Source organism: Lepidochelys olivacea (assembly GCF_965140295.1).
Source record: "Lepidochelys olivacea isolate rLepOli2 genome assembly, chromosome: 17".
In the NCBI taxonomy this organism is placed as follows: domain Eukaryota; kingdom Metazoa; phylum Chordata; order Testudines; family Cheloniidae; genus Lepidochelys; species Lepidochelys olivacea.
The window spans coordinates 4,711,157-4,732,474 of NC_140427.1; the positions used below are offsets into that span (position 1 = coordinate 4,711,157).

The 21,318-nt window shown below is 51.1% G+C and overlaps 1 protein-coding gene across 2 annotated transcripts in view; it reads left to right on the forward strand.

The window, feature by feature from the left end:
• Positions 1-21,318, forward strand: part of DOC2B (double C2 domain beta) — a 132,150-nt gene that overhangs the window by 91,756 nt on the left and 19,076 nt on the right. For both annotated transcript variants that reach the window (XM_084651067.1, XM_084651068.1), the window contains 2 exons: positions 12,014-12,140; positions 14,704-14,861. In XM_084651067.1, the coding sequence (XP_084507193.1) occupies positions 12,014-12,140; positions 14,704-14,861 (285 nt within the window). The remainder of the gene's footprint in view (positions 1-12,013; positions 12,141-14,703; positions 14,862-21,318) is intronic.

Genomic DNA, 21,318 nt, shown 5'->3' on the forward strand with positions numbered 1-21,318 from the left:
TGCTGAATGAAATCATGGTTCTCCTGCCCCTGGCGTTTGAAGGCAATTTAATAAGAGCCCTCTCTGGCAGCATGATCAGGCAGGAGAGGAAGCAGCCAGCCTGGCTCTTGGCTCAGAATAATTTTATTTTAGTCACAAATGACTTGGGTATTCCAATAGAGGAAAGGTAACAAGGCGACCAGCCCGGAGTTGCATGACTGCTGCTCGCTGTGCCAGGCTGCAGGCTGCTGGAGTCAGTTTGCTCTTAAGATATCTTGGGGGGGCTGCCTCAGCTCATAGTGAGTCTTATCAAGTGCGCTGTGTGTGTCAGGTGATTTGTCCCACTGACCACCCTGGTAGGTGTCCATTGCCAAGTGCATTTTAGTGCTTTCCTGCTGCCTTGTCCGTTTTTCTTAATTAGAGCTCTTTTAATGAAGCCGCTTCTGCAAAGGTATTGTTGCTACTCAGTAAACTGCACTGTTGTCTGAGAAATCTCTCTCCACAGCTGAGGATTCTAGTGTCAGGAGCAGCTTAAACCTCTAACCAGCTAGGTACTAGTGTTTGGTGTCACCTGGTAATAGCTGGGAAAGAAAGACCTTGCAGGCACTCGGGGCTCCCAAGTTGTGGTTTTTTTAGGGTTACCTTGTAGAAGATGTTGGGGTAGTGGAGAAGCATCCTGTGGGTAGAAGTGGAGACTGGGAAGGATGGTTTCTAGATTCTTTTATTATTTAGTGTTTGCATTGTGGTCACACTCAGGGCCCCCATCCTGGCCTGGGGCCCTGTTGAACTAGGCACTGTATGAACACACGCAAAGAGATCATCCCAGCTCAGCTCAGATACTGACTCGCTGTGTGACCTTGGGCAAGTCACTCAAAGATCCCAGGAGGAGGAGGTCCAGAGTTGTCATGATTAGTGGTGGTAACAATTCTGGAAGGGATATTAAACCTCATGCTTCAGGGGCTTAAGCCAATCTAGAACTATCAGAGACCAGGAAGAGACCTAATGGTGAGGGGGTAGATTATCCTACATCTATTATTGTGGGAGTCTTCCACTAGGGATGTAAATATCGTTTAAAAAGTTAACTGTTTAAACCATTAAAATTATATTGTTTAATTGGTTAACTGATTAAAGGGCGAGGGGCTGGGGTTGCGCCGGCCGGCCTGGGGCTGGGGTTGCGCCGGCTGCCTGGCCCAGAGCTCCGGCTGGTGGGTCGGCCCAGGGCTGGGGTTAACGGTTAGGGTGGGTTAACCAGTAAGACTCATGCTTACCGGTTAACCATTTAACTGTTTAATATTTTACATCCCTATCTTCCACCTCTCTCTGAAGCATCTGGTGCTGGCCTCTGTCAGAGACAGGGCACTGGACTAGATGGACCTGGGTTCTAATCCAGTCTGGCCATTCCCATGTTCTCTGTGGCTACATTGCCCATCTGTAATAAGCAGGCACTGAGTTATGGTTATCAACATATGTTGACCTGAGAGGTCGTTATTGACTGAGGCTTGGTCAATATTTTCTTCAAAGGGTGAGAAACACTAATGTTCACTGAATCCTGAAGTCAGAGGATGGATTGTGACCTGCATTCTGCATGCCTGCAGCAGGAGTGTCTGAAAATCTCTCCAGTACAGCCATGAATTTCAGAGGCGTAACAGGGGGTTTTAATTTAGAAAAAAAAACATAAAGAAGCGTTAGTGGAACTTCTGAATCAACATTGTCAAAGGCAGGTCAGGGCCAAGGACCAGAGGGAGCATTACCTCTTATGAACCAATTAGGAAGTTGAGATTTACGTAGACTATTTAGCTCGTCGGAGGTAAATACTAATGTTCACATAGATTCATGCGGTGGTGTTGTAACCGTGTTGGTCCCAGGATATGAGAGAGACAAGGTGGGTGAGGTAATATCTTTTATTGGACCAGCTTCTGCTGGTGAGAGACAAGGTTTTGAACCACACACAGCTCTTCTTCAGGTCTGGGTAAGCTTGAAAGTTTGCCTCTCTCGTCAACAGAAGTTGGTCCAATAAAAGATATCACCTCACCCACCTTGTCTCTCTGGTTTTCACATAAACAGTCCTACTCTGAATCTCTCCTGAGAAGATCTGAGGTTGGAAATAGCTACATCTCCTCCTTTTGGTAGTGGCTGCTTGTGGATTTCTAGCACCGAAACTAGCTTGGCTCAGTTGTGTATTGAGTGTGGGTGTTATGTGTCTTTCCTCATCCAAGCAATCTTTGATGCCTTGCGATTCAAGTGAATTGGCCTCAATGTCATTACCAGACAGGGCTGGCTAGGGAAGGGGGTTTCACTGGATTCTGTGGAGATGAAAGGCTTTTGGAAATGGTGCTAATGCAGCTCGATTGAGGTGGAAGGAGCTCTGCATTGATCTCCAGCATCCTCTGACAGCCACAGGCGCCATAAAATAGAAAGGAGTCCGGCGATTACACCGCTAGAATTGCCTATAAAATATCCCACCCATCCCTGCTTGGGGATGGCTGGGTGGGAGCATCCCAGTTGGATGCACCTTTCCCTCCCCTTCGCCTTACCCAATCCACAGCTGTGATTAAAGTTAAGGAGAGTCGCCTACATAAACCCCTGTGCTTTTCATAACCAGGGGCTGGGCTCAGCACGTGAGCATTATGGGGGACAGCAGGGTGTGGGGTTGGATTTCTCTCCCCCTGGTGGAGTTTATCCCCTGTTCTGCACGTGTGTTCACACACAAGCCATTAGGGACTGACTTATAATGTTGCCTCCTGCGAGTCCTGAATGCATCAGTTGGGATGTATTGGGGAGGATGCCCCAGATCTTACCAACCCCCAGGTGTCAGTAGGGTGCAAAGTATCCAGGCTGGGATTTTCAGAGAGGCCTAAAGGAGCAAGGTACCCAAAGGCATGAGATTTGCATGCCCTAGCTGCCCTCTTCCCACTCCACACTGGCCCATGCTGGGTTCAGCTGTGGTGCAGCTGAGCCCTGTGTGGGTGTATCTGGAGGATTGGGGGAGGTGATTCGCAGGCCACTGCAGAGAATGCTCCGACAATTCCAGCTGGTGACAGATGGCCCAGCTGGGCTGTACCAGGGAACACTCCTGTGCTGACGGCAAGAGGCTTAGGAAACCCAAATGGCTCTCTTCTGTCTTTCATATCTCTGGGTCCATGGTGGGAAGATAAACCCCTAGCTGGGAGGCTGCTGCGTTTGGGAGCTTAGCGCTAGCCTCTGGAGTGAGGACCAGCCTCACATGGATAGTAGTAACTGGTAAAAGGTTAGCATTTGTACAGGGCTTTGCAGCTCCAAAGCACTCTGCAAACAGAAACTCATTACTGAAGTCTGCCACATTAATTCTTCAGAGGATGAAATAAGCAAACAAATAAGCCCACAGCAAGATTAGATATGTAACAAATCCTGGCTTTCGTCTCAGGTATCGCTCCTCTGCACACCCTGACCACTCAGAATCAGAGGGCAGATTCTAGCGGGGCTAGAACGCAGATCCAGAATTACAGTCCCCATCACTTGAGCGCAAGGAGATTCCCCGCTAGCAGTACAGGGCCTGTGACAGACAACTGAGCAATTCTGTTTCCATCCAGTAGAGGGGGGTGATGCCCATACATGCTAGGCCAGTGGTTCTCAATCTGTGGGTTGGGACCCCAAAGTGGGTCAACCCAGAGCTGCCGTTACACTTGCTGGGGCCTGGGGCTGAAGCCAAAAGTCTGAGCCCCACTGCCCAGGGCTGAGGGCTTCAAGCTTTGGCTTCCTGGTCCCCACCCCCCCGCCAGGCTTGGGCTTTGGCCCCTTGCCCAGGGCGGAGGGGCTTGGTCTTCAGTCCCCCTTCCCAGAGTCGTGTAGTAATTTTTGTTGTCAGAAGGGGGTTGTGGTGCAATAAAGTTTGAGATACCCTGCGCTAGGCAGTTCAGACTCTTATTCTTTATAGGCACTTCTGGCTGCGCTTTCTGTTTTTACTCAGCAGCTGAGGAAAGTGACTTTTGCAAGAGGTCAGCTATAATAATTGCTTAAAGAAAGTACATGGTAATTAAGTTACTCTGTTAATTTGCTGCCGGGCAAAGCATGAGAGAGGTCTGGGAAGCTTACTGGGCTCCTGCTTAATGGCAGAAGCAGCCAATTACCACAGGAAGAAGGGGAGGGTTAAAAGAAGGACCATAGAATCCCGTGGCCCATTAAAGTAGCCACAGACTGCCTGCATAGCCCCTAGTTAGATGTGACTTTTCATCTTGCAATGGAAATGACTCCTCCGGCTGTTGTAGGGGGAATAACATCATGGCAGGCTGCGATTCTGTACTGCATCAAGGAGGGCTGATTCTGTTCTAGCTGCCTGCTGTCCCAGAAAGGAGCAAAGAGGGACTGAGACATGCACCTTGGTGGCTTACATTGTCTCTATGTACATGTCTAGGCTCAAGGGAAGGACGGTCCAGTGGTTAGGGAACAGGCCTAGGACTTGGGAGAGCTGGGTTCAATTCCCTGCTCTGCCACACGCTTCCTGTGTGGCCTTGGGCAAGTCACTTACCCTGTTTGTGCCTTGGTTCCCATCTGTACAATGGGAGTAAGAGCCCTGCCTCACTGGGCATTGAGCGGATAAATCCATTAAACATTGAGAGGTGTCTGGATGTCGGGGACAGATAAGTACCTTAGATGAAAGCAGCAGGGGAAGAGAAGGTGCAAGGAGCCACATGCAGGCAAAGCTGACCAGAATGTCAGAGATTGAGCAATCCCAATGCAGAGCAGGAGTGGGAAGATAGAGGCTGGTGAGCTAGCCTGGCATGAGTCAGAGCAGGAGGGCTTGGGGCGTGGCTTCCTCCTCACCTGCTAGCACCCAGAGGCATGTTCTAGGACAGCATCCTTGTAGGTGCTGTTTCTGCACATGCAGCCCTTGGAGATGAGCCGTCCCCTGGACCCATTCTCACGCCAGAAGTTCCCCATCTCCTCTCTCCCCAACCCCTAGCCCGGCGAGTTGCAATGTTTTGTAGCTGCATCCGCACTTGTGGCTGCTTTGCTTTAAGTCCATCTCTTCTAAAAGGGTTCTCCTTCCCTGGGAGCGAAGCGGCCCTTGTTAATGTGGGGACTTTCTTCAGGGTTCCCTTGGGGTCCTTTCCTTGGCTTTAACCTCAAAAAATTCTATCCAAATTCAAGTTTATTCTAATAGGAAACAATAGAGGGGGTGAGGTGGGGGGAATCTGTCCCCTGCTGGATTTGTGCTGGATTCTGCTAGTAATGTGCTCCCCAGCACGGAATAGAGAATAGACTCCAGTATGATAAACCAATCTCTGGTGATTTCATTAGCTGCTAATACAGGCTCTGGAATTGTTAGCATACACATTTATTAGCACTCTTGCTGCCTTGATCGTTTAGACTGGTCACATTTTTTTTAATTGTTCTTCCCTGTACAAAAAAAAATTTATCCTGCATGCATGGAAGCACTCGTCGTAACATTTAAATTATTCCAATTATGTTGGTTTTGGCCCCAGTTCCTCATGGAAAAGAACACTGAGCCACTGTAATTAAAATAAATGTGACAACCTTATCACATCAACTATCTCCGCGACTTGGAAACGCGGGAGTTTGTTCTCATCTTGATGCACAGGGAGGGCTCTCATCCCTCTTCGCCTACACACAGAGTGAGAGCGTGCTCTGAAACCGGAGGGAGAGGAGCAGCAAGGTCCACGTGCATTGGCAGCCCAGGTGGGATGCCTTGGGTAGAGCGAGAAACCCAGCCGCGTTGTCAGGATTTTGTGCATGCGCTTTGTAGACAGTCTGCATGGACTGCAAGGCAGCCAAGCTATGGGGATGAAAGCCCGGTGTTAATGGCAGATGTCTTGGAACCAAAGTGGGTTGGAAACATTGTTAAAGCAAACAGGTGCCTGAAGCACTCACCTCCAAAGGAAAGGGCCGACACCCAGAGCCACGTGACCTGGCCACGTGACCCAGAGGGGAGTGTACAGCTAATGGGTTTACTGGATTTCAAACTAGGGGGCTGGGACCAAATTGGTGTGTGGGCAGTGAGCAACAGAGTGTGCGTGTTGCTGAGTGTCTGCTGCTTGATGATCTACACTTAAAAGTTGCATTGCATAGCCACATCAGTCAGGGATGTGGAAAAACCTGACTGACACGGCTATGCTGGCAAATCCCGCAGTGTAGACACAGCTGTGTTGGGTGGAGAGGGCTTCTGTCCACATGGTGATGCTCCTACACTGAGAGACAAAATCCTGTTGTCATAGGCTGTCTCTCTGTTGAGGGGCCATGCCTGTGTGGATCCTTGGAGAGTGAGAGAGAGGAACAAGGCAGAAAGGCACCTGGCCTGAGACTCCGGCACAAGGGAGCTGTCTGCAGGCAGGTCTGTTCCCAGTACCATTCCAGGAAACAGGAGCTTGTGTCAGCAGAGAATGTTCACAAATCTCACAGAGGAGATGCCCTGCCCCTGCTTCACTGATTCCTCATCCAAACAGCAGTTGCCTCCCCAGACCCTGAGTTTCAGCCAGAGGCAGCGCTTCCGAGAGGCAGCGAAAGGTGCCTGGCAGGTGTTGCAGCTCCACTGCCTGGGTGCCTGAAGCCTTGCACACACAACACCGCAACTTCTGCACCCCAGTGGTCCAACGTTCCAGCCTAGCGCCAGCCACAGGAACCCTGAGCCTCATCCCCCTGTGCCAGTGACTCACGCAGACCTTGGGCAGGTCACGGAGGGTCCGATCCAAAGCCCGCTGAAGCCAATTTTTCTGTTCACTTCAAAGGCGGCTGCATTGGGTCCTTGTCTCCTGACTTTCAAACCTGCAGCTGCCACTGATTTGCTGGGACTTGTGGATGCTCAGCATCTCTGACAGTGGGTCATTAACCTTGGCCTTTCGAAGTCTGCTGCTGTACAATGGGGGATCAGGCTCTGAGGCTGGCAGGCTAGGTGGTGGCTCATTGCCAAGGTCCCCAGGCCTCAATTGAACGCTGACAATTACAGAGCTGGAATCAGTCTGGCTCAGCTGTGTGCTGGTGGTGTTAAAATAGGTATTAGAACTATAAGAATGTGTTTAGCGTTTAGACTTCATTGAATGCTTGTGAGTTGCTGCCACCTATATCCCATATTGTAAGGCATAAGGGATATTTGAGCATCTGCATTGTAAGCCACCAGACAGGAGAGACACATTAACTCCTGTGAAATGCTGGTCCCCAACCAAAGGTGTTGTGTCCTGCCTGACAAGGAAGGCCTATCAATGCCAGACAGGCTAGACTGGAACATTGAAAAGGACAAAACACTTTGTTGTTACTCCCCCCCTCCACCCCGCTCCCTCCTCCATACACACATGAAGATGAGTCTTGCAAGTTAATTCCTCCCATCAGCTGAGTTTGCCGCTCAGAGCAGAAGGGGGAACAAGGAGGAATTGGACCTCATTGTTGCTTGACTCTGGGGGCAAGGGGTTTCTAGACTTATGCAAGGGATCCTCAGTTGCTTAGCCTGCGTTAGCCCTAAAGGACATCTAGAGCTTCCTTCTATTACCTTCTGAAACTTAAGACTTTAGCTCATTTGGGTGTGTACATTTACCCGCTTTAACCTTGTAAATAATTCTCTTATTTCCTTTTCCTACTAATAAATCAGTACATAGTTTATGATAGGATTGGCTACTAGCGTTGTTCTTGGTGTGAGATCTAAGGTGCAATTGACCTGGGGTGAGTGACTGGTCCTTTGGGACTGGATATAACCAGAATATTGCTGTGATTCGTGGGGCAAGGGCCCATCACTCATAAAGACAGTCTTGTCTAGATGAAGAGACAGATGGGGATGCCCAAGGGGGCTGTCTGTGACTCCATGGTTTGGCTGTTATACTGCCTGAGGAATATATACTGGATACTTGGTTGATGAAATCTAAATATAGAACTCAGCCCACTTGGGGGTTGTGCCCTGGGTCTTAGCAGTCTGCCCTGAGGTTGGTACTCATGCTCTTGAGTCTGCAGGACAGCTTGATCCGGGCTACCCTATTTATTGTTAGCTCCTGGAAGACAGATGGACACACCTGTGCCAGCCCCAAGGAGCTCACACACACACACACACACACCCCCCCCCGAAGAAGCTTACAAACACCGAGTCGAAAGGGAAGTGAGGTTCCCAGCATCCATGATGGGCCTTGGGGATTGTCAGGAACTATTTTTTATTTCTGTGCATTCAGCACAATGGGGCCCTGATCTAAATCGGGGCTGCTGAGCACTAGTGTGATGCATATAATTATGAACAGTGTGTTTGTGTTTTTAAAGCACTTTGGAAATGTAGGACCCAATCCCCACTCAGGTGAGGAGTCCCATTCACTTCAGGGGGCCAGGCTGCAGGATTGGGCCCATAAATTGTTTGTTTCTATTACCATAGTGGCTAGAGACCCGCACAGAGGCTGGGGCCCCATTGTGCTAGGTGCTGTGCATACATATAGTAAGAGACAATCCTGCAAATAATACATGTCCTGCTGTGCAAATAATACATATCCTGCTGTGCATACATAAAGTAAGAGACAATCCTGCAAATAATAGTTTCCATAAGAAAAAATACCTGGAGATAAACGATTGGGAGCTGCGCGTTGGTGGCTGGGAAAGTTTTTAATGTCAAATGTGAAACCTCTCTGAATGCATGAATTCTTTAATTAAAATTAATGTGGCCACTTCTGCTCCTGGGCTCTAAAATTCTAATAAAACCCACATGATAACTTCTCTCATACACAAAAATTAAAGTGTTCTGGGTACAGATGGATTTTTCCCCTCAATATTTATTATTTCTTTCCACTCGGAGCCAAGGAAACCTTAAGAAATAGGAATTTATATGGCACCTTTTAAACTGCAGGATCTCTTCAAACACCAACTCAGATACAGGTACCACTGAGGTGCAGGACAGAACCAGTTTGCGACAGAAAGTGAAGCAGAATCCTTTACCCAAATGAAACGGGCAGAGGATTTAGCTAGGCAGAATGTAATGTTCCAGAGTTGAAATGTGAGTAGACCTCACCAATGTTGTTGTTTTATTATTTGGTCGGTGGCCATGCCTAGGAGTCGCCAGGACACCATTGCACGAGGTGCTGTGCAAACAGAGGTGGTCTCTGTACTGAGGAGCAAACAATCTGTTAGGGCCTTATTTTTGCCAATAGTGCTTTGCGATCTTTATGGATCAGCCTCTCCCCAAGAGAAATCTTATCTGAAGGGGACCAAAATACGACCGGAAATAAAGCATACATTTTTTATAGTGAGGGTAATTAACCATTGGAACAACTTACCAAGGGTCATGGTGGATTCTCTATCGCTGACCATTGTTAAATCAAGATTGGACATTTTTCTAAAAGATCTGCTCTAGGGATTTTCTTGGAATGCTGGTTCTCTGGCCTGTGCTATACAGGGGGTCAGACTAGGTGATCACAGTGATCCCTTCTGGCCCAGAAATCTATGAGTCTGTGAAATGCTACTGCCAAAAATACAAACACAGCTACTTCTTGCTGAGTTGCTGGCTGGGATTCAGACTGGCATGGCTCCATTCCAGCCCTGCCGCCGACTCGTGATTCTGGGCGAGTCACTTAGGGCCAGAGTTTTCCAACTCATTCATAGTTAGACCTACTTGGAGTGCTTTTGGAAATCCCACTCAGTCTCTGTGCCTCAGCTCCCCACCTGTCACATGGGGATAGTAACACATCTCCTCCCCCTCCCCTCTGTCCTTGGCTGCCTTGTTTATTTAGAGTAGACTGGCAGCTCTTTGGGGCAGGGACTGTCTCTCCCTATAGGTTTGTGGAGCTCCCAGCCTAGTGAGGCCCCGATCTCAGTTGGGTCCCTCTAGGTGCTACTGTAATGCAAATTGGTAAATATTAATAGGAATAAATTGGCACTTGATGGTGCGTCTCATCTGTAGATCTCAGAGCACGCTATAAGGCTGGCCCCAAGCATTAGGTGAGCATGAAGTTAAAAGACTTGCCCAAGGTCATACAGCTAATCGGTAGCAGAGATGGGATTAGAATCCAGGAGCCCAAACTCCATTTTCCCGGCAGTGCTTCCTGCTGCTCTATGGCCTGACCCTGCAACTCCCGCTGACTTCAGTGGAAATGCTCAGGATCAGGCCAGTAATCTGCGAACGAGCATGCCCCTGCAGTAGCCCAAGTGCCAGTACACGAGTAGGCAGTTTTCCCCTGTCCATCTCAGGCAATGGAAGAACCCCTCTGCTGTGCATCTCTCTGGGTGTTGATAAGATGCCTCAGAACTGTAGGTGTGGATTTCCTGTCTCTCCGAGCCATCCGTGACTGTGTCTGGCTTTGGCCTTGTAGGCTATATCAGAACAAGTTAATGTGTGTAATTTTAAACTTAGAGCAACCCTGACCAGAATGATGAATGCTCTGCAGCTGCCAGCAAATGAAAAGTGGATTGAATTGGCCAGGCATATTGAATGAGCCATCAAGGGGAGAGGCAGCGAGCCAGTGGCCTCTACCCTGAGGTAGGGCCATGCGAGAGTGTGTGTGTGTGTATGGGAGAGCTGGCCAGGCGCATTATATTGTTCTCTGCAAGCAGGAGAGTTGCATGCATTAGTGTTTCATTGCTCACAAGGGGGGCTGAGCATGGGAGAGCCTTATTCCAGTTCACACTCTGGTGCCAACTGGCACACGCAAGAGCGAGCGTGAGTCCCACGCCTGCTTTGATCACCAGCCTGCCTCCGCCAGCACGTATTGTTTGAGAGCCACCGGTGGTTCCCTTGACGCTGTCACTCTCAGGAAATGAGCTATGAGCATAGTCTAACTCGGTCTGTCAGCTACAGGGCTTGGAGCTTTGAAGCCCCCACCTGGAGCTGTATCTGCAGCATCGCCCCTGGTCAGCCTGCTGAGTTATTCTAGCTACATTTTGGGTCTCGTTAGCTGTTTAAAAGCAGTGCCGCAGAGGAACAACATGCAAGGTGACATTTCCAGCTGCTTTAACTTTCCAGCATTGAGAGCATGTGGTGGCGGAGTGAGATTCCAGCCTGGAGGTGCCTGTATTTGCTCCTTTTACTTGGCTGAGTGTAAAATTTGCAGTGAAAAGTTTGACTGGGCGGCAGTCAGCTAGTTCGGGCCTCGGCAGCAGGACTTGTGTTAAGCAGAGAAGAGGGGAAGGGAAGAGTTCATCACCGGAGGTTTTGTGTTCTGAACAGTGTTTAATGCAAACTATGCTCTCATTCCCTGGCACTCCTGGGCCAGCTCCCCCACCCCACCTCAGCCTGTGCTCCTGTTCTCCCAGCGCTCTGTCCCCAACATCTATTAAGTTTGTTCTAGGCCACAGGAGCCGGATAATGAAACTGACCAGCCTTGTTTCACCATCCAAGCAGAGTGAAATTCCAAAAGTCAAGAACTGGCACAAAGCTGTCAGGGGTGGCTTCGCAGTGTAACCATCAGGGTCAACATAGCTGCAGCCAGGGTCCAGCGCAGAAGCATTGACTGCAGCCTTCCAGCCAAAGTGCATACGCTCAGTTCGCTGTGTGCGTGGAGGCTCATGTTTAAACCCTGGCCTTCCCGCTCTGCGAGGGAGTTACAGATCAGACGAGCTGTTGCAGGACTCAGTTTGCCCGTGGACTTCTGTTGACATTGTCTCACCCCTTCCATGGCTGTACATCAGCTGATGCCCCCCAAACCAGAGGTGGCTCCATTTTAATGGTGGTACATGTATTCACTCTTTGTAAAGTGGTCTGGGATCCTTCAAGGAATGCACTTCAGTGATCCTGGAATGTGCACCTATGGCTGCTCTGCTTCCCCTCTCTTTCTGATGGGGAGGAGTCGAGTATGGGCCCCCTTCTTTGGAGCACTGAAGATAGCTTCCCTCACTGCACTGAGAAATGCTAAACCTCTGAGACATCCCGTTTCTGACAGTGCCCGCGTAGCCCTTAGTGAAGGATCTGGCTCATGTTGGGGTGGCGAGTCGCTCATTTCAGTCTCTGTCTGGGCCGTGCTTTGAAGGCTTAGCCCTGAATGTGGCATTCAGTTCACCCCCCAATTAGCAGGAAATACAGATTGTCCCCTCCTCTTTTGCCAGCCTGTCTCGGGACTGATTCCCCTGCCCCTGGTGTGTGTTTCAGAATTTCTGTCTGCGACGAAGACAAGTTCCGCCACAATGAGTTCATCGGGGAGACGAGAATCCCGCTGAAGAAGCTAAAGCCCAACCAAACCAAAACCTTCAGCATCTGCCTGGAAAAGCAGCTGCCGGTGAGTGAGGGCAAGGCTCTGGGGTGGGTAACCGGGCAGTGGAGTAGAATGTAGCTTTGACTGATCAGCTCTGCTTTTGGCCTCGTCTCCTTTTTGCTTCTTCAGCCCTCCCTCAGCTGCTTAGGGGGCGCTTTGGGGGCCCCACTCCCCAAACGGGTGTGGAGGGAGTGCCCCCTCGCCAGCCTGGCCATTGTGAGTTCTGCCTCTAAAGGCTCGTGCTTGGCTGCATGCCAACAGCAGAGCTGCTGCTGAGCCTCCGGGCTGCAAAGGGGCCAGCAGCAACAGCCTGGTGGAGGACACCCTCCTCTCCCCCATGGCAGCTGACAGGCTAAGGCAGCCTAGAAGGACTTGGGCCAGCCAGAGGGGAAAGATGCAAAGCCAGCAGCCCTCCACAGCACCAGGAGGAAAGAGATTCCAGCTCACGTGTTCGTGCAGCGCAGCTTGGTTTGGTGTGATGGGCTCCAGAGCATAGCTTATTTAGCCTTGGAGGAGAACTTGTGTAAGTGTGGTCATGAGCAGGCTAGGGTGTGCCACCGCTGCCCCCTATTGAATAGAATCAGAACGACTTGACGATGTGCCATAAACCCCGCATTGCTAATGGAGATTCTCCTTTAGCTCACATGGCTGGGGTTTGTGCTTTTGGAGTGTGTGCATCTGAGGGGGGGTCTGTTCACCTGCAGTCCTGTGTTGCATGGTGTGCAATGGAAGTGAGGCTTGTTACAGTAGGATAAACAAACTGCTAAACTCTGATCACCTAGAAATGCTGGCTTTGCAGCTCATCCCACTCTTCACATTGGAAGAGTGTGGGGAGGAGAGGTCATCCTGCCCGGTGTCCTGGCTAATTGCTCACACTAGCACCTTTGGATAAGAGGAGCAGAGCTGCAGGATGTTTCCCTGGGCAGTGACTCCTTTATCAGTGCGGATCACTTCTTGGGGATATTAAGCCATGTACTTGTGCAGGACACACAAATCACAGATGCTGTTGTCCTTTAAAACCATCCATCCTTTTCTTCCCCTTAAGCAGCCCTGACAGCCAGCCAATCTCTTTGTCCTGCCGATCAGCCCAGCAAGGCTTATTGGCTCCTGGGTCTCATGGCAGATGTCCTTTCTCGGGCCTGGGGGGCAGTTGCAGATGACTGCAGTCTCTAGTCCCGCTGGGGTGTCCAGGCAGGTGCACGGAGAGAGCTGTGTGTTTCCTTGGCGTGTAGGCTCAGCAGCGAGTGGTCCGTGAAGGATGTTGTTACACTGAGGTGTGCAGCCACCTCGGTGTCCTACCCTCCCAATGGCAGCATTGGCTTCAACTGAGCGTCTCCTGCTACTCGCTGCAAGAGAGAGCGAGAGCCGTGTCAGACCCCTGGAGTGAAATCCAGGCCATTAAAGCCAGTTTGGCCATTGACTCTGATGGGGCCAGAGCAAGCAGGCTGCCTGCAGGCTGAGCCTTTCCAAACCACCTGCTTCTCATTAATTCTCCCAAGTCCTTAGGCAGCTGGAAACCTCAGCCTTCCGCCTCTCAATCCGTCTGCTGATTGGATCATTAAACTCCCTGGGTCCAGTTCCCCGCGTGCCCCCGTCACACCCATTTAAAATGGGAGATGCTCCATTGAAGCCACTAGCCTTATCCCAGGCTGAGCAAGAGCAAAGCCAGGCCCTGGTGCAGGGTTGCATTCAAACAGAGGGGTGGTGGCCCAGTTGCACCCGCCCCATCCTTGGTCATCACAGGGTACCAGGCACATCCCCTTTGTGCTCCAGCAGCCTCATCATGCCCAGTCCACACATTGCTTGCCTTGGGATGAGTCATCTCCAGATTCCCTACCCAGGAAATCCTTGCCCAAGAGTGCATGGGGGAGGCACCGTGACTGAATCTAAAACCTCCTTAGATGTGCCACTAGTTATCATTTGGGCTGCTTTTAATCCCGGCTTGCAAGCAGGGCCTGGCAATAACAAACAGGCCTGAACTGCCCTCATCGTAGCTAGGCAGTGATTTATCACCCCAGGCGAGTGCTGTCGGCCGAGTTTCATGCGCTTTGGCTCTGGGCCCAGGAGAGTTTCCCCTCCCATGCAGCACTCCTGAGCAGCCCCTGACTCCCAGCCCGTGGAGCTACGGTATTGGTAAGCTTTCGGACCCCAGGCTGTAGGCAAAGAGCCACTGGGATGGCTCCTCGCCAGAGCAGGGAACTGGCCCAAGAGGGGCCCATCTGCAGCGGGTGTAATTGGTGTAGCTGCACTGCCCGGGTCCATCAGATGCAATGGGCAGCCCAGACAAGGTGGCTGAAGGCTAGAGCTGGGTTTCTGGTGAAAAATGCAGTTTTGGTGACCCCGAAACACTGTGTGAATCCGTGTCCATTTTGCCAGATTGCTTCAGTCGGAAAGAAATCTGAAAAAATCCAAGTGTTTCAATTGTCTCATTCAAAATGACTTTTTGTTTTGAAGTTTCCTTTCCTTTTAGTTTTTAAATATTAAAAAAACATTTTAAAAATGCTCCAGGTGGCAATGGGATTTTCACTGTGGATGGAACAAACAGCTCACTGAGTTGTGCTTGTTTCTCTTCCCCCAACTCCCCCAGATAGATAAAACAGAAGACAAGTCCCTAGAGGAGCGCGGCCGGATCCTCATCTCCCTCAAGTACAGCTCCCAGAAGCAAGGTCTCTTGGTCGGCATCATCCGCTGCGCACACCTGGCTGCCATGGATGCCAACGGCTACTCTGACCCCTACGTGAAAACGTAAGTACGTGATGCGCGATTTGAAGATGGAGGCGGCCGATCCACCCCAGCGACCAGGCGGAAGGGCCAGGGCTTGTTTCTGGCTTCGTTTGTTGCAGGGGATTCCAGCCCCGGTCCTGTGCAGAGTTGGCGTGGAGAGAAGGGAGCCTTAAACTAGCCTGGCCATGGGCTTATGTGCTGGGACCAGAAGACGATGCCCCGTCTCCTGACTCGGTGCATGCCAACGAGGCTGGGGGAGTGGAGGGGGGTGTTAGCTGCCCCTAGCCTGGATAGATAGCCCACGAAGACTGGGAGTGTCACAGGAGCCAGAGGTGCCCAGCGCCTAATGATTCCTCAATTCTACGGCCAGAAGGAGGCATTACAATCAGCTGGTCAGACCCCCTGTGTAGCACAGGCCTGGGAGCCCGCCCAGTGAGGAGGCGACCGCTGGACGTGTGTCCTGGCTGCTGTATCGCAGGCAGGCGAAATCTTGGCAACTGGACATGATCCTGATTGTCCCTTCCACATCCCTGACCAGGACTTTGGAATAACCCGCTCCCCTCCCCATCCTCAGCCAGAAAAGGCTTCCCATGTGTTACAGTGAGCCCAGTGCCTGGTGGGTGCTAAGTCTCCTAGGGTCAGATTTTTAAAGGTATTTAGGAGCCTAAATATGCCCACGGGCACTGTGGGGGAGGGTTCCGAAACTCTTGTGGAATCCCAGCTGCCTGGCTACAGCTACAAGACGATGGGGCAGCAGGGAAATAGCCACTTGAAAGGGCAGAGGCAGTTCGGTGCCGCCCGCAGCTGGCAACATCCTCTGGTTCTGGTGAGCCGGAACCGCCTCACTCTTTGAGTCGTAAAGACGCAATAACAGATGGGGCGAGGCAGGTGTCCCACATGTGATTTTAGTTGCCAGTGTGAGGACAGCGATCAGGCAATTGCTTCTGACATGATCCAGTGACTTTCCTTGCAAGCTAATGTAATGATTTAATTGTTCACAGTTAAGTCATTATTCAAGGCAATCAGGAAACATTATGCAGGGCTGGTGCCCATATCATGAGACAGGAATATTTAACCCCTTGAGAGGAGCCTGAGTAGCCTACAAGAGACTGTCCCCACCCATGCTCTGCCTTCTGATCCACCCACACTGATGAGCACTTGAGCGATCCAGTGGCGCACGTGTGGTCAGATCAAGCAACTTGGCACATGCTCTGGAGGCCTAGAGGGTTAGATCAGGGGACTGGGAGTCAAACTTTCCTGGGTTCTGTTCCCCGCTCTGCCTTTGACTCACCTGTGTGGCCTTGAAAAACAGGGGTGGCTTTGTTTGCCTCCGTCAGAGAGACAGTATGGGGCGTAGCAGTGTAAAGCTCTTTGAGATCCATGGGTCAAAGGTGCTATGGCAGAGAAAAGCGTTCTTAGTGCTGCCAGGTTCCTCATCCGGGAGAAGAATAAGCAGGAGTATTCGTCTGTGCGCTACTTACCTGGCCAAGCACCTGCACTACGAGGGCGTGTTAGCAAAAACCTGCTAGGGCTGGCGCTTCCCAACCTACAGTATGGGCCATAAGCCACCAGTCTGCAGAGCAGAGTCCTTCCTGGTGGAACCTGGGAGATAGTATTTTGCTTACCAAACACTGAGTGGGTGAGGGGAATTGGTGCAGGGATCTCGGAATGGGAATGCTGACTCACTGTGGTGCTGAAGGGGTTAGGGAGGCAGCAGAATCTTCTCAGTGAGTGGGATTGTGGGGGTCCATGCACTGTAAAAGCTGCTGGGTGCATGGACCAGAGGAGCTGCTGGGTGCATGGAGCCTTGAACCATGGAGAGGATGGTTAGCAGAACAGCGTGCATGGAGTCCCCCATCCGCACTCCCAAACAGCTCGTGGTGTAATGCACCATGCCTGGGAAAGGTCGCAGTGGTTCTGGCTTTGCATCACTCCAATCTGGCTCCCTCATTAATGCCCTGCAGATGAGTAATGAGTCGCAGCTTCCCTTTCATTTGTTCCTGTCCAATTCCTGGAGCAGCGGGGGGGCCTGGGAGGCTGTGTGAGACTGTCAGCAAAGCTGGGGGTAATTATCTCTGGGGCAACAGATCCCCCACCCCAGGAGTCTGTCCGGCACTGCCATTTGGCTTGGAGGCTTCCCATCATCACCCCATGGTGGCTGACAGCTACAAGCAGCTGCAGCGATCCAGTGGCAGTGGGGGGCGTGTATGTGTTTGTGGAGCCCCAGCACGGCAATTTCCTCCCTCTCTTTCATATCAGAGGCCTCTGGCTGTTGAGAAGGGAGGGGAGAGTTTGGGGGAATAATTGAGATGTCTAATCTTGATTAGGGCCCTAATTAATTCAGCAAACCTGATAGTTTGCATAATACGAGCTCATTTCCCTGTGCTGGGGAAGCCTGGAAAGATTCAGTCCAAAGAATAACTCAGGCCAGTTCCCTCCCTTACATAGATTTTAAAGGATAGCACAGGGCTATGCAGCAGGCTGATTTTGAGTTGGGGGTGAAAGCCAGTGCCTGTGAAAGGGAGACAGCAGCCAATGGAGCAAGACATGATGCAGTAAACTTATCCCCCCACATGTTCTCTGAAGGTTCTTCACTCCTGACCAGCAGCCCCCCTACTGTTCCAGCCCTTGGCTCCCCCCGCACATGTAGTTTTTCTGATGCTCCTCAGTTGTGACCCACAGCCACTCCTGGGATCTCTGCCAAAGCACCTCCCTCCTAACCTCTACCCCATTGCTGTCTCAGCCCTGAGCTTCCCCTGAGGAGAAACTTCCCTTGTGTCACCGGGGGGGGGGGGGGCGGCTGTGTGATGTGCATAGGTATCGGCTGAGGCCAGGACACCTTGTTGTGGACTGGGAGCAAACTGGGCATGATATTGAAGCCCTGATGTTCGAGTGAATCTTATCTCGGAGCCTGGGCAGGAGTTAGGGGGACTGGGAGCCGGACATGGAGCCGTTCACCTGCTGGTTCCAGGTAAGAACTCAGCCGTCCGGGGTCCCATCACAGACAGGTGCCTCCTTCCTGGTTTACGATTTTGGCTCCTGCTCAATTTCCTGCCTCCCTCCTCCAGGGCCCCAGGCCAGTGACCTGCAGGGCTAAGAGAGCAGCTGGTGATTGTAAGTATCAGGACAGTGCTGGCTAAAGGGAAGCCAGAGGAGGACGTGGTCATTTCTTTGCTTGCGACTCGGCATCTGTGAACTGTACACACGGCTGGTCTCTTCTACAGCCTCCGGTTCGTGCTGCTCCTTTGTCCTGTCTGCCCGCAGCCCGATCCTCTCACCCGCTTCTTCTGTCTTCTCACTGCCTCGGACACCTCCCAGGGCATGGATGTGTTTGTGCAGCACCTGGCAAGGGGGAGGCCTCTGTAGAAACAGGCTGAGATTTTCCGAGCCATTGGTAGTGTGACATCCAGTTCCTGTTAGATCTGGATGGGCATTGGGCATCCCCAGCCCCTTTGAAAGTCTCACCCATAGCAAACCAGGGAGTCCTGCGTGTTTCAGGCTGTGCTGACCATGATGCAAGAAGCCCGCAGCCATTGGTGCGATAGTGTATGCTGAATTCCAGTTCAGGCTGGTTCATGTGCAGAGACGGGTGGGGGGTGAGAGGTGGCCTGAGATAATCAGCCAGGCTGAAAAAGCCAAAAGCCCTGTATCCCTATGATCTCCCCCCACCGCTCCCTGCCATAGTGCATGGGCAGGTAGCGTGTAGTGGACCAGTTCTGAATGATCCTCCCTGCCCCCCATCCAGCTCTGTCCCACCACTTAACAAATAATTGGATCAGCTGACCTGTAAACAGCAGGCAGCTGCTGCCGCTGTTCCAGCCCAGGATCTGCAGACATCAGAATTGTGTCTTGGCAGGGGCACACGGCTGGCCGAGGAGATGGGCTAACGGAGCCTGTTGGAGAGGGTAGCTTGCATTTGCTCATCTCAGAAATACAGCATTGCTGAGACGTGAACTTCCTCCTCGCTTGCACTGTGCCTGTTGGATCCTTAATTCTACACCTGCCTGCATTCCCCCCACTCCTGAGTCCTTGCCCTTTGGGGGTGCATGTATACCCAAGAGGGCCCCGGGTGCACTGTGTTAGAGGCGTGGTCTAAAGAGCCTGTGGTATTTTTATTTTTGCAGAGCAGGTGTGCTCACGCCGGTATCTATGGCTCAGTCCCAAAGTGGGTAATTACATTCTGCCTACCCGCCCACCCCTTTCAGCTCAGTTAGACAGAGGCTTCCTGTCCTAACTGGAGGTGTTGCTGTGCTCTACTTAGGAGCTGGTGTGTTTCACTCCAGAGGTGGCGACGTTTCAGCCAGTGTATGAAGTGGTTCCTGTGATGCCAATGTTGAGGTTTGCAAAATGCTATATAGGACATCCTTATTACTACTGCCTAACCCAGCCTGTGCCAATTGTATTGTTGATAGGCAGCTGGAGGGACTATTGGGAACTATTTCATGTGTGTGACGCTGTTGCAGAACTTACAAGCTCACCAGTTTCCTGAACAGAGAAGCAGGTGGTTGTGATCTATGGGAGGCCCCAGATGTACTTGCACCTCGCTCTTAGGCTGACCTGTTGGCACATTTTCTTTTTGTCTTGCACCTTGAGAGCCTGTGATTGTTCACTGGGAAAGAATTGTTATTCAGCAAAGCCGGACCCAGCTTCTTGCCCTGTAAAAGACTGATGTCTAAAAGCTGGAATGTGGCCCCCGCCCCTGGAGAAATGGCCTGTTTGAGCAGAGTCGGAGTACACCCCCATGAGCTCCCTGACCTCATTGCTATTCCACTCCATGCTTGTAGGGTGACAGAGCACCTGCAATAGCTTTTTATATGAATCCCCCAGTGGTCATTATTCTCCTAGGGGAATAGCTTTCAAAAAATAGGGAAGCTAAAGGCTCTTGCCCAGGGAAACCACGCCGGTAACGTCTGAAGAAGGTCCAAACCATCTGTGCCCCATAAACTCGATGTGGCTAAATTACAGAGATGTGAATTGAGATGCTTCTTTCTCTCTCGCTGTGTCAGAGAGCAGGTGCAGCGTGCAGCGTGAGCACAGGATTGACTTTTATTTCCTTCCTGCCAAAGGGATTCTGCAAACCCTAATCACAACAAAAAATAAAAAGGCCCAGGCCAGGGTCGGGGGGGAAGCGTGCTGGCCATGGAGTGCTGCCCCGGGGTGGGTGGTTCTGTGACAGCCACCATCCTGTCCCACACCAGGGACTGAGCGAGGGGCCAGTGCTAAACCCATGAGACTACAGCTTCAGCTAAAGAACCAGGCTAGTACTAGAGCTGGGCAGACCCTATACCACCCTTAACGCTAACCGGGCGTTACGTCTGTATTGGTATGTACCGTAAGCTGGGCAGGGCAGGGCAGGGGCTGTCTCTAGCGTGTACATGTGCAGTGCTCAGAACAGCAGGGCCCTGATCTCCAGTCAAGACCGTTAGTGCTACCATCACATTACGAACGGGAGCTGGGTCGTGCTGTGCAACCTAACACTCTGTAGCTCTCACCATACGTGATCAGCCCCGTCCAATGCACGGTACTCAGGTGTTATGACATTTTGTGGTTCCGTACTGAGAGACAATTATGTCAGTAGCAAAACCAATCTGCATAATGGTTCTGTACAGGCAGTGATGCTTACTGTGAGCAGCCTAACCACTTCTAATTACATGAGAATACCTCTTGGTCACCTTGCCATTTGTACTGCAAACACTCTCAGTGCGGCTACATCCTGATAGTCCCCTATCGATCCAGTTGCCCCGGTTTATCCCTTAAGGAATGCATTCTGGGGCAGGTAAGCAGGATCGCTTTCTAGCAATGACTGATGTTTCCACTTTGAAAGGGAGACTTCTAAAATAGGGGATGATGCTTGTCTGTCTCACATGGAGCTGTGTGGGTTAATTACTGTGAGAGAGTTTGGAATCACTGGGTTGGGGTCTCTGGCCTGTGTGATGCCCCTTTTGGCCTTAACATCTAAGGCTGAAATTTTTCAAATCCATCTGTCAGATTTGTGCAACCAGTTTTCATAGGAAATTAACAGGAACTGGGGGACCAAACGCTGTAGCTGTTTTGAAAATTTCAGTCTGAGTTTCTGCTCAGCACCTGGAGATCCCAGCCTCAGGGTGGAAGAGGCTAAAGGAATACAAAGAACATTCCATTCACTCTGGGAATTCCATTGTCACTAGAGAGAACCTGTCCAAAGCTACCTGTGGTTGTTTCCCTGCTCTGTGGAACATCATCCACTTGAAGAAACAAATGCACTTTCTCTGCTCGCTTAACTGGGCACATATATTCTCAACCTCCTGTATTTCTTCTAGGTTTTGCATTTGTGATCCCAGCTGTTGCCTGGCTCCTTTCCTTCTAGCATAGCAAAAGGCAGGTCAGCTGCTACCTGTGAATCTTGTGCCACTATAGGTCTTGCAGGCAAGGCTCGCCATAGAATGGTGCGTGTGCCTATGCTAACCTTGCAGACTGTGCCTTTACCCTATAGATCCTT